Source organism: Hermetia illucens, chromosome 1, assembly GCF_905115235.1.
Source record: "Hermetia illucens chromosome 1, iHerIll2.2.curated.20191125, whole genome shotgun sequence".
Taxonomy (NCBI): Eukaryota; Metazoa; Arthropoda; class Insecta; order Diptera; family Stratiomyidae; genus Hermetia; species Hermetia illucens.
Window position 1 is genome coordinate 178,813,265 of NC_051849.1, and position 11,652 is coordinate 178,824,916.

The following is an 11,652-nucleotide window of genomic DNA, read 5'->3' on the forward strand; positions in this document are numbered from 1 at the left end:
GCCAGCTATAAAAGACAATGAACGACGTCTTGCGGTAATGGAGACGAAGATATTACGTTGGACTAGTGGCGTGACACGTTTTGACCACATCCGAAATGAGGATATCCGCGATCGTTATGGGGTTGCACCAATCGTGGAAAAGTTGCGAGAGAGGCGTCTTCGATGGTATCGTCACGCAATTCGTGCTAACGAGAATTCACTTGCCAAGACTGGTCTCAACATCAAAGTCGATGGTAAACGACCAAAAGGCAGGCAGAAACAACGGTGGCTTGATACGCTGAATGGGGATTTAAAAGCCTCGAACTTGCACCCAGATCAGGCATTCGATAGAACCAAATGGCGAAACCGATCACGACGAGCCGACCCCACTTGAGAACGGGATAAAGGCTGAAGAAAAAGAAAATCATTCAAGATTCTGATGAATATGGAATATAAGACTAAATGGCAAGTGAAGTTAAAGGAAAGGGATAAAAGGTTAACCCCTTTCTCGGAAGATCAAAGGAAGCATGCATCATCAAAAAATATTTGATTAAATGTCATATATTAATAAAACTTGTGTTATTTAGTAAAGTTGTGGCAACATTTAAAGCTTAAGGGTATGTTTAGCGCTTTTCAGAGCTCTTTAAATTTACTGATTGATATCAAAATAGCTTAACATAACGTTCAAGTAGACGTTGAAGTAGATCTTATATTCCTCCAAGTCATCAACCACTTCCTTGTATTCTTGTGTTTCCCGAAGTTTGTTCAGCAATTTCTTAAATTCCAGTGAACGTAGGTTCTCGACTTTCTCCTAGGAAAGTAGAAATATTTGTTAGTAGTGGTCTCCTTATAGCAAGCGATGGGATAGTTAAAACCTAAGACATGCATGTCATAGTAATTTTAAATATATATGGAATTAGATTCATTAGAATTAGATTCATTAAGAATTTTTCACCCTTCGGTATCTCACCTTGAATTTCGGATCACAGGCAATCCTTTCGTTGAAGCAAGTACGGATTTCCTTCATTGGTAATCTGCTATCAAATATTCTCATGATGAGGCCATGGATTCCTCCGACTATTTCCTCTGGCTTAACTCCCGGAAACGACTCTCTATCGGATTGCTTCACCAAAGCTGGAAGAACACCTTTGAGGAAGGTGAATGCCTCCGGAATTCTCAGATTATTGTCCTTGCAGAATTTCATGAAAGACTTATACTCCTCCCGGCCCTCCAACCTCTCTGTTAGTGCTTTGAACTGTGGGGAAGCAAGGTGGTTGAAGGCTTCCTTTACTTCGGGGTCGTAATGATTGGCAGCCAGAATATCATTGAGGATATCATTGAGCGGGATCATCTTATCGATATCGTGCAATTCTGCGGTTGGGAATTAAATAAAAATGATTCGAGGCCGGCACTTCAGCACATTACTTACGGGATATAATCTATTAAACTCACCTGCACATTTCTCCGGACTCAAGGTAGTACTTTCAGGAAAAGGATGAACATTATAAATTTGTGTTAGAAATCCAACAATCACCAGCAATAGACCACACTTAGCTGCCATCTTCTGGCTATTGGTTTTCAAAACTGGCTTCAAAGAACTTTCTCCCGGTGCAATCCCTCACAGTCAGTCGGGCTTCACTGAATATATTCCCTTCGGAATCCAGCATTCATATTTATAGCTGTACTTACACAAAAAGGCCAACATCTGGTAATTCAATCTAAAACATAAGCTGGAAATTTATCGCATTTGGATTTTTGCAAGACAATTTCTCCTGTTCCCTCCAGGTGAGTGTGGTGTCGTTTATGCAGCCATATCAGAATTGACCATTTAACACCTGATATTCTCGTTGATATTCAGAACACACCGATAGGAATGATATAATTCAGACCTTGTTTAGGTTATCGATCTTCTGTTTTATTTAAGAAATGTTTTAAAACAAAGCCATGTAAACAGAAAGTCTGCACAAAATACAAACATCGAATGAAAACAGAATCATGTGTGATTCAACAGAATTTGCAACCCGCGAAATATGAGAATATCTGACTGAAACCAATCGTTAAAATGCAAAAGATTAACGAATCGATGTCAATAGGAATTCAGTTTGGAGACTATTTAGTGCATATTTATTTTGAGAGAAATTTCAAGTGAATGAAATGTTGATTTCGTTTTGGAGCCATCTCCTCTTGCATGCGTGACACAATGAATAGGGTTAAAAAATGAACAGGGTTCAACGAACTAACTTTTGGAACCACTTCGATGTTCACGTTCATTTAGAAGCACATAAGCTGAGAGGACTCTTTCGGAAAATCAACCGACTCGATAACAACAACCCCGATCTACTTTCCTTCCTACAAAATCAATTCAGACCCATTAATTTTAATTATGATTCCATAGAAGAACACCGTGATTAAACTCTACTAAGCAACCAAACAATAGTAACCTTGCCGTAGTAGAACAAAGGGTACATCTACAGAGCAGGTGCCGAGATAAAAGCAGACTCACTTTGGGGAAGCTACCAGATCTATAACCGTCTCAAAAACACCCAACATTCAATCGCATCTCTTATTTAATGGCATCCTTCGAATAATCTGGGAAATTGCGCTGCGTCCTAAAAGAACCGTTACGCCCCTTCAATGTTTATCAACATCATCATCACCATCAACGGCGCAACAACCGGAATCCAGTCTAGGCCTGCCTAAATAAGAAATTCCAGACATCCCAGTTTTGTGCCGAGGTCCACCAATTCGATATCCCTAAAAGCTGTCTGTCCTGACCTACGCCATCGCTCCATCTCAGGCAGGGTCTGCCTCATCTTCTTTTTCTACTATAAATATTACCTTCATAGGCTTTGCGGGCTAGTTCGTCCTCATCCATACGGACTAAGTGACCCCACAGATCTCTCGGGAAAACATGGATTTGGTGAAGCCTCCAAAATCCGTACCTCGGCCACGACCTGGTTTCTCAAAGTCGCGGGTGGATTCGAAGTTTGTGACTTCTTACCACTTGGAGAATTAGAATCCTTTGTTTCCTCCTTCATGTGTTTTTAGACACCCTTAGGGGGTTCAACACGGTAAAACGGTTGCCTGGTAGTGGTGGAAACCTCTGACAGGTTAGTAGAAATATATAAAGCGGCATTGATTTGATTGACAATTGATGGCTCAAGTATGGCCTTTCAGTAAATCCAAATAAAACAACAATGGAATTGTTTACAAGAAGAACAAAATTGGAGGCTCTTTGCCTTCCAGGGTTGTGGGGTTCAACCCTTCAGTTCTCCGAAGTAGCAGAATACGGGGGAGGGGGGCTTATTCTAGATAAGAAGCGTTCTTGGAACAAAGAGACAGTTTCACTGTAAGTTAGCCTCGCTGCAAAAAACTATATGCCTGGATATTACCCATGCCAGCTAGGGGCACAATAACGCAGACAGCGCTACATGCATTACTTAATTGCAGCTCTTAGATATATATGTTCAATGCAGATCAATGGGGAAACAACAGATATGAAAGGCACAGACCAGGAATAGGTATTGCGAAAACTGAATTCAGCTTTGTAATGCCTTCTGATTCACTGATCCCCAAACTTTTGCTTGGTAAAAGATGCGAAAATATTTTCAAATGCAGAGAAAACTGGGATAAACCAGAAGAATGCGTGGCGGGCTATACTAAGGTTTTCTACACTGATGGCTCAAAACAGAAGATCCTGGAGCAGGAGTCTGCCGTCGTTCCATCTCAGGCAGGGTCTGCCTCGTCTTCTTTTTCTACCATAGATATTACCTTTATAGACTTCTCGGGCTAGATCGTCCTCATCCATACGGATTAGGTGACCCGCCCACCGTAACCTATTGAACCGAATTTTATCCATAACCTCACGGAAGGATTCTTCTAGGAGGATAGGAGAAATTATCAACGGTCTCAAAGTTGTGGCCTCCTATCTTTATTCTTCCCGTTTGACCAGTGCGATTTGTTGTTGTTGGTTGGTTGGTTTTTAGTGCTGCCATATATTTCGTCTATCCTTCATTGATGAGTAGCCCAACATCCCGCGCCAATCAACGCCTGCTTGATCTGGATGAAGGCAGTTTGTACGTTTCGGGTCGTTCTTCCCATGATGTCGATATCGTCAGCATAGGCCAGTAGTTCGCATCACGGATCACTTTCACCAGGGCTAGGTGAAAGAGGACGCATGATAGGGCATCCCCTTGTCGTAGACCGTCGTTGATGTGGAATGGAGACTGATCCTATCATCCTATCAGTCCTATCTTAGTTTTACTCACTCTTATCTTAGTTTTACCCTGGCTATGCTATCATAATAATAATAATTATCGTTGGCGCAACAATCCATACTGGATCAGAGCCTTGGAGTGAGAGAGCACTTCATTCAAGACCTTAACGGTACACTACAGGATTACAGAACCCTGTAGGAGGCAATGTCGTCAACATTGGGCTCGCCCAAGATTATTACCCTGATTTGACTCAGGTACTCATTCACAGCTAAGTCGACTGGAGTCCGACGTCAATTCATGGTACAAATTCCACTGCCACCAGTGAAATTTGAACCACGACCTTCCGTACGACAGCCTTGTGCTCTAACCACTCAGCTATCCGGACACATATCATAGACGGCCTTAAAGTCGATTAAAAGATGGTGCAACTGATGTCCAACAGTTCCAACAGTTTTTCCATCGCTTGCTGCAGAGAGAAAATCTTATCTGTTGCTAATTTGCCTGGAGTGAAGCGGGGCCGATGATGTTCTGGGCGCATGGGGTTATCCGACCCAGCATGATAGCGGAGAGTTACTTGTAAAGGGTACTCAGCAAAGTGATACCTCTACAATTACTGGACTGCGTGGTATCTTCCTTTTTATGTCTGTAACAGCACTATCCGAGGCTATATTGCCCCCTTATATGTTCTGACATTCATCAAGGTGAGAGATGGCGGGGTTCGATCAACATATGGTCAATTTGGTTGAAAGTGGTCCCATCTGCAGAGGCCCATGTATCTTTGCGGATCGCTTTCCGCACCAACTAGGTACTTCCAACAACCATTTCGTGAAGCACTGCTAATTAAATAATCCGCAATCCATTATCATTAGTATCCTTACGTAAGCTATGGGAGCCAACCTACCTATAGTATGTCGATTACGTATTCTCCCAGATGTCCTGCCCTACTTTGCACAAGTGCTGCACATTATCCCAGAATGTGTATAGAGTTTTCATCCTTCCCCTGGGTCTGAAATGACCAGTGAGTATTTCCACCATGATCGTATGGCCCTTCTTGGTGAGATTTAAACAGCCGCCGAAGGACTGCCAAGACCGGACCCCGCCTAGCCAGTCTGTCAGCCCGCTCAATCCCCTCTAAGTTCCCAGAGAAGGATGACTTTGAGCGTGCCGCCTAAACTGCTCAGCGCGTTTCTGCACTGCCCCACCAGCCTAGAGGATGTCGTACTGAGTAAAAGACCTTAGTGGCCGCTTGACCGTCAGTCAGAATGGCTATGTCACGCACTATGTCACGGGATCTGATCATGCATCAGTCATCGATAGGCTTCCAGTATCGCCAGTACTTCCGCTTGGAATATACTGGCAAAACCTATGTGTATTCGAGAAAATTCCCACACCAACTCTACAGGCCATATTTGATACATCAGTGGAAAATATTGTACCGGTTTTCTACTCTGGACTCGTTGTGAAGTACGGAATAAAGTTTCTCGTTAAGTTCAGCTTGCGTGTGGCGTAGTGGCATGTGGAATACCCGGACTCCCCAAGCATCCGGACTCACATAGTCTGATAGCACTGCACGCTACAACCTATTTAAAGTCTAAGGGGAGGAGATTTAGGAGTACATTGAGAGCATATGCCGGTCAGGACTGCAGAAGTGCCTTATAACCTTCACAATCCTATTAATAGAGCCATATGTTAAGATGGGACGCACCACAGCTGTGTACATCCAAAGAACCATCCTCGGCCGGAGACCCCCCTGGTTCTCTTGCAGACATAGAAGGCTACACAAGCCTTGTTGACAGTTCTACGAGTATGTTCAATTTCCAACTTAGCTTCGGATCCAGAATTGCGCTCAGATACTTTACATTGGCGGAAAGAACCAATCTTCTGTTCATTCTGCGACGGGAGGTTGAATTCAGGGACGCTTGTTGAATGGTGGATAACATCAGTTCTATTTTGGTTGGATTTATGCCGAGTGCAAATCTTTCGGCCCAAAGGCACAGTTTTCCCAACGCTCCTTCCATGATATCACTTATAACGGAGGGAAACATCCCTGACAATAATATCACCAAGTTGTCGGCATAGACCACCACCTTCACCCCGCTCTTCTCCAATATCCGTAAAATTTTGTCCACCACTATTAACTAGAGCAACAGAGAGATGCGTAACCCTGGGACCTGCCTTTGTTCACAACTCTGATCAAGTGGCTACCTCCCAGATCCGACTGGATTATCTTGGTTCTTAACGTAGATATTATGCAATGCGCAAGATACCCCTCCAATCCAATACTAGTCCAGGTTTCCTTGATGCCGTTGGTACTATCGTTTCTGAATACTCCCTCTATAACCAGGCGGACATTTAAAGTTCACTGCTGTTTATAACCTATCTTATCCTCGGTAATTACCGATTTGATAGTCTCGCAAGACTCTGACTCATAGTCCTACTCGCTGGCAGAGAAGTGCGTCTGAACCAACAGCTCCAAGGTTTCACCAGTATATTCCGCCCAAGAGCTTTCTAATTTTTTAAGAAAGAAAGGGCCCCTATGTTCCTGGACAGAATCTCACTGAGTTTCGCAGATTTGCTGGTGTCTTCAACGTTCTAACAATAATCTAATCAGGACAGCCTCTTAGCAGTCTTGATGGCCGACTTGTACTCCTTATATGGCTCTATTTGTGCCTGTACCAGATGTTGAAAATCTCCCTGGTTAGATTCCTGAGGTTGGGACTTGGAACTTCTTCCATTCGATCCCCCTGTTATCTCTGAAAGGTTTGAAGAAAAGAAGAAAAGAAAAGTATCTAACTATAATCTGAGAAAGTTCTCTCGTCAGATACTCTCCAATTCTAGACACTAAGAATCCCATTGTCGGTTAGTATGATGACATCAACTATCCAATTCTCCGAGCTGGGAAAAAGGAAGATTAAAGTACTGCCCCTGTTTTACACCGATGGATTTATATAAATAATAAAATCAAAGAATAACTCACCTCTTTCGTTGATTTCCGAGCTGCCCCAAGTCGTCGCACCCTATGAACAGGTTGGCCTTCTTTGCCGCTATGGTGGTGGTCAAATGTTCTGGTTCTCCTGTCGGGACTGAAACGTCATGAGCGTGTAAGCTGGGGAAATATATACGTTCGCCGACCCTGCATGCTCCAATTTGACCAGGATTTGCTTGCTGGAATTCAGATCCCGATACTACTACTTCTGCCTACTACCCTCTGAGCTGTTCTTCTGGCTCGGTAGCAATGCCAATATCACCTGTGGATATTCTCACATAATTTATGCATATATTACGCGCTACGTACTAATGGAACAAATACGCCCTCAAATGTCTTTATAAAAGAAATACACAAACTTTTGCATATCTGAAGCGCCCAGCTTCCGGTTTCTCGACTTGTTTAGTATCGCTGATTACCTTTGCTGTAAATAACAATTGCCTCTGGACGAATTCACACCTTTGATTTCTTCTTCGCCTTTTTGTGAATGACCTTGGCATATCACCGTTCTTGGTTCCCATAGGTTTCGCTTCGAGCGCGGATGATCTCACTAAGGGCTCAGGTTTGCTCTTCTCCGTACTTTTAGCTTCGTTTTTCGAGACTGCTAATGTGCCTTCCAACCACTAAGGCGCTTGCTGATTCCCTAAACGATCACCATCTTTTTCCGGTACTCTTTTATTTGGACGACAACACTACGGTTAGGTGTCACTTGGGTCGCCTATGACACTGTTTGGACGGCCGGTTTTAACTTTTGCTTGTTTGCTCTTCCCTCCTCTAGCGCAGTTGCATGAAGGGTGATTCCTCCATGTCAGGGCTCTGTTCTCGATGATTGTAAGGACTCCGTCACACTTAGCCCTTAATGTACTTTCCAGACCTTTTGCCTTGCTTGGCATAGGTGGAGATCGGATAATTGAAAAGCTCCTCCTGAATGAAACGATTTCCAATCAGCCCATCATCTTTTGCCTTCGTTATTGGTGTTCGTAGCAAGGTCTTGTTTCGCTTGAAGACTTCTTTTGACAAATCTAAATCACTTGCAGTATTTGATGCAACGGTGACCAAGTTGTGCCCTACCGAGGCACTACGGTCGGGAATATCGATGGTCGGGAGCCCGCTTGCTCCCTCCCAAAAACCATCGGTACTGGGGTTCCGAGCTCCTGCACCGCAACTTTACTCCTTCTCACTTCTTCCATATTGATTTTATTTTCTGGGTATCCCACCGATAGGTATTTTGGTCCCCGCACCAGAGATGAGCAAATACTAGTCCATGCACAGTCAGTAATTAAAAGCACATGAACACATACTTGTACACCGCCTGAAGTTGCGCTTAATGGGATATCTGACAACTCCTCACTGTCTGCCCGTCCGTCTGTCTGTCTACCTATTGATACAAAACTTTGCGGGAAGTTGGGAACTGTGAACGTCCACACATGCAGTGAGTTGCATCGTTCTAAGTGCAATTTAAGGGCGAAGGGGTCTTCATATATTCAAAAGGGAGGTGTTAAATTCTTTTTCACCGAATATCATCAAGTGGGATGTCGGATAAAAGGCTTAGATGAGTACTTTTCAAAACTGTGCTCCATGATGTCGATATCGTCAGCATAGGCCAGTAGTTGGGTGGACTTAAAGAGGATCATACCTCTTGCATTTACCTCAGCATCACAGATCACTTTCTCCAGGGTCAGGTTAAAGAGGACGCATGATAGAGAATCCCCACGTCGTAGACCGTTGTTGATATCGAATGGTCTTGAGAGTGATCCTGGTGCTTTTATCTGGCCTCACACATTGGTCAGGGTCAGCCTAGCCAGTCTTATCAATTTCGTCGGGATACTGAATTCTCTCATGACCGTGTCCAGTTTTACCCTGGCTATGCTATCATAGGCGATAAAGACACGGCGGAACTGATGTCCATATTCCAACAGTTTTTCCATCGCTTGCCGCAGAGGGAAAATCTGGTCTGTTGCTGATTTGCCTGGAGTGAAGCCTCTTTGGTATGGGCCAATGATGTTCTCGGCGTATGGGGCTATTCGCCCTAGCAAGATAGCGGAGAATATCTTATAGATGGTACTCAGCTACGTGATACCTCTACAATTGCTGCACTGTGTAATATCTCCCTTTTTATGTATGAGATAGATAATGCCTTGCTGCCAGTCATCAGGCATTGATTCGCTGTCCCACACCTTGAGCACAAGTTGATGAACGACTTGGTATAATTGGTGGCCTCCATATTTAACCAATTCAGCTGTAATTCCATCGGCTCCTGGCGACTTATGATTTTTCAGCCGATGAATTGCACGCACTGTTTCTCCTAAACTTGGTGCTGGCACTATTTGTCCGTCGTCTTCAGTTGGCGGGACCTCCAACTCGCCGATGTTCTGGTTGTTCAGTAGTTCGTCAAAGTACTCAACCTATCGCTCCAATATGCCCATTTTATCGGAAATCAGATTTCCCTCTTTGTTTCTGCAGGATGAGCGAGGTGTATAAGGCATCATCCTGCTGACTTGTTGGTAAAACTTCCGCGCCTGTTGCGGTTGCTCCTTGTACTTTTAGAGTTCACAGGCCTATTGGTTCTTCCAGGCTTCGTTTTTTCGTCTGTGAAGTCGCTTCTCCGCTCGACGGAGTTCATGATGGAATGCAGCATTACTCGGTATGCAGCATTCTTCCGTTCCGTTGCTAACTTACATTCATCGTCAAACCAGCCGTTGCGACTCTTTTTGGGCTAAGGCTGGGGCCAAGTATGTTTGTGGCCGTATTTATTTATGGATCATTTGTTGATGTTTCCTGTCCAGGATCTCTGCTGACTGCAGTTATTGCGGCATCCATTTCCCTCTTATAGATGTTGCGAAGGGATGTGTTGTAGATGGCTTCGGTGGTAACTCTCAGATTGATTGATTGATTGACCGATTGATTATCAGAGGGGATTTTGGGTGTTGTTGTTATTCGAGCTCGGAGCACCATGCCAACGAGATAGTGATCCGAGACTATATTGGCCCCCCTCTATGTTCTGACATTCATCAAGGCTGAGAGGTGCCGGTGCCGGCAGGATCAACACGTGATCGATTTGGTTGAAAGTGGTCCCGTCTGGAGAGGCCCATGTATGTTTGTGGACCGCTTTCCATGCAAACCAAGTACTTCCAATAACCGTTTCGTGTGACACTGCTAATTGTATGATCCGCAGTCCGTTATCATTTGTATTTTTATGTAAGCTGTGGGAGCCAACGTATCGCCTGAATACGGACTCCGTCCCTACTTGGCTGTTAAAATCCCCAAGTATGATTTTGATATCATATCTGGGACAGGCTTCGAGGGTTCGTTCTACTGCCTCGTGGAAGGTATCCTTCTCCGAATCTGCAGTCTCCTCTGTAGGGGCGTAAACGTTAATGAAGCTTATATTTCTAAATTTGCCTCGCAGCGTGCAAAGCCGTTCGCTTTGTTTTCAAAGCCGATAACAGCAGGTTTCATTTTTTGCCGGACTAAGGAACCTACTCCGAGCACATGGTTTACTGGATGGCCGCTATAATATATGGTGTAGCGACTTTTCTCCAGGAAACCGGTTCCTGTCCAACACATCTCCTATAACGCTGTTAGATCATCTCTATATTGGGACAGAGTATCGGCTAGCTGCTTGGCAGCTTCATCTCTGTACAGGGAGCGCACGTTCCATCAGAAAATCCGCAAATCGTTATTCCTTTGTCGTTGCTGGATTCGTCGTTGTGTAATCCGTCCAGTCCGAGATTCCTGTTGTAGCTTCGTAAATTCGGTTTTCCATGTAGGGTTGTTAGCCCTACCCAACCCCAACCTGGAGGACCAGTTGGTACAATCTGTCCCGATTTTAGGGACGAAAGAGTCGACTTAATCCTTCTCCGTCTGCAGCTTTTCGTTAAGAAAGAGCTCCCAGCGGTAACCACGTGGAGTTGGAGATAGGGTTTGGTAGTAGAGCTGTTGGTGTTGGTTCAGCAGGCATTTCCCAGGTTTTATGCTCCATCGTGGGTAACAATCCACTATTCGCCCTGGAACCTATACTACCCTTTGATCACCCGCAGTCAGTATATGTCTTGGTTCTTAGTGGGTAGCTGAGGAAGGCCGACACTTTTTTTCTGATTTGGGTAGTATTGACAACTATCTAGTCTGAGAGAAGTTAGTTTTCTCTCTAAACTAGCCATCCACATTGTTTTTATGTCCTAGGTGTCCTCCTCGAAGATCTGCTATTTTAGTTTACGCACCAGAGTGGAATCCGCTACCCTAGAAAACCCAACAAATGGGTCAGGCAAGAGTTATATGGCACAGAAAAGTTGATACTCAAAAAGGCCTGTAGAGAGTAAAGAGTTCGCATTTCAAAAGATGTAGGATTTATCGTCAATCGAGAGTACACACCCCTGTTAGGCAAGCTTGAAAACGTAGTTCCAGACACTCAGGCTACAATAAGCGTATTCTACTATAGTCTGGTGCGTCTTTTCGAACCTATTCGAACAG

At 44.2% G+C, this 11,652-nt stretch overlaps 1 protein-coding gene across 1 annotated transcript; it reads right to left on the reverse strand.

Annotated features, from left to right (window-relative positions):
- Positions 1–524: 524 nt before the first annotated feature.
- On the reverse strand, positions 525–1,632 carry LOC119661088. The gene is made up of 3 exons (XM_038070280.1): positions 1,432–1,632; positions 950–1,350; positions 525–790 (listed from the first exon to the last, which is right to left on the reverse strand). Exons 1-3 carry the CDS (start codon positions 1,538–1,540, stop codon positions 629–631), a joined length of 672 nt encoding a protein of 223 aa, XP_037926208.1. The 5' UTR covers positions 1,541–1,632; the 3' UTR covers positions 525–628.
- Positions 1,633–11,652: the final 10,020 nt, after the last annotated feature.